This window comes from Alligator sinensis, unplaced genomic scaffold (genome assembly GCF_000455745.1).
Source record: "Alligator sinensis unplaced genomic scaffold, ASM45574v1 scaffold150_1, whole genome shotgun sequence".
Lineage (NCBI taxonomy): Eukaryota > Metazoa > Chordata > Crocodylia > Alligatoridae > Alligator > Alligator sinensis.
Genome location: NW_005841840.1, coordinates 4,156,131 through 4,157,774, shown reverse-complemented (window position 1 = coordinate 4,157,774; position 1,644 = coordinate 4,156,131). Strand labels below are relative to the sequence as shown.

Sequence of the window (1,644 nt, the reverse complement as noted above, 5' to 3'; positions counted from 1 at the left end):
GTCCCCTTGGGCCGGGCCGGTGCCGCTGCGCTTCGTGGAAGATGCCCCGGCGGCGGCGGAGTACCCCCGGCAGCGCCCGTGGCCGGGCCGGGGACAGCTCCATCCAGGTAGGGCCAGGCCGGGCCGGACCCATCCTGTCCCATCCCCAGGTCCCTCATCCTTCCCTGACGCGAGTGTTTCTGTGCTCCAGGACTTCCAGGTGGGGAACCTGCTGGGCAAGGGGTCTTTCGCTGGCGTCTACAGGGCCGTGTCCTGCAAAACTGGCCTGGAGGTAGCTATCAAGATGGTAAGTGCTGCTTCTGGTCCCGGGCATCCACGCCGAACCCCCTCCTGGTGCAGCCTGCGCCTCCCAACTAAGCGGGCGGAGCTGCAGCCGGTGAGGGGTTAGGTTTGTGCGGTGTTGGGTCCGGTCTTGTGTGGGGCTTTGGTGGTGGGTGTATGGGGTTGTTTGGAGAGGGATGATCCTGCCTCAGGCAGGGGGTTGGAGTTAGGTGAACTCTGGGGGTCCCCTCCAGCCAGGCTTCTCTGACTCTAAGCCAGCAGTTCCCAAACTGTGGGTCATGACCCTAAATGGGGTCACAACATCAGCAGATGGGGATGGGGGCTGTGAGTTTGGAGTAAGGGGCCATGCTGAAGAAATGGGGCCATAAATGAGGTCATGCTGAGGAAAAGCGGGAAGGATAGCTCCAAGCACTGGTGGTGTCCCCCTCCCCAAACCACCCCTTCCCCTGCTTGCCTCTCAGTGGGGTCCATTCAAGCCTTCTGTTGGGATTTGGTTTGAGAGTCAAGGATTGATTAGGGTGGTGTTACTGGACCACCTGGGTAGTTGAAATAGAGTTAGATCAGCTTTTCAGTGCAACATTTTCTTCAGGTCTGCCCATAAGAAGCTAGGCACCGTCAAGTAAGGTGTGAGGTAACACCGAGGGGTTCCGGTCTCTTTGCGTCTTCATCCTACCGAGCGCAGAGCAAGGGTGCAGAGGAACCGGGCTTGATCTACAGCTGGTGCAAGCTGTCATGTTTTCATTTAAATCCTTTTGAGCAAAGACAGCCTACATCAGTTGAAGGTCAAGCTTTTAACACTGGCCCCAAAGAGTTCTCGTTCGAAAGACCTGACTGGTTTGATGCCACAAAGGTCTTGCACAGAGCAGCTTGCACATCAAGACTTCAGTTCAGGGTGGGCTGAAAAAATTTCATCCACCTTCAGATAATAACCTCCTTGTGATCCAGCTAGCTGCTTGCTTTTTTTTTTTTTTTTTTTGGTCCTTTCTTGACTGGTTTTATTTTATGGGGAAAAATACTTGTTTTTATTTAATAAGCTTTACCTGTTCATATTACTTTTTGGCATATTGTATGCCAAAGCTTCTAGTAGAAAGTGTGCAACCTGTCAAGGTTTGTCTGCCTAATTTTTTTTTTCCAGAGGATTTTTAGAATTATATAAATATGTAACTGAATGTGCCTAAATATTTACCTATGTTTTCATCTCTTTTTGTTGGCTTATCTTGATTTGCTTGTATAACTGCTTTTTTAAGTTACATTATTCCAAAGTGTTTACTAGGAGCAGTAAGTAGTTTTAAAAGCTTAAATCATACCATTACTCCAAGTCAAAGTAGAATTGTCCTTCACTCTTTTTAGCCTTTTATGAAG

The 1,644-nt window shown here is 49.9% G+C and overlaps 1 protein-coding gene across 1 annotated transcript in view; it reads left to right on the top strand.

Annotated features, from left to right (window-relative positions):
• The first annotated feature begins 10 nt into the window (after positions 1-10).
• Positions 11-1,644, top strand: part of PLK4 (polo like kinase 4) — a 21,783-nt gene continuing 20,149 nt past the window's right edge. The window contains exons 1-2 of the mRNA XM_014520316.2: positions 11-107; positions 191-286. Coding sequence (XP_014375802.1) covers positions 42-107; positions 191-286 — 162 coding nt within the window. The 5' untranslated portion in view covers positions 11-41. The remainder of the gene's footprint in view (positions 108-190; positions 287-1,644) is intronic.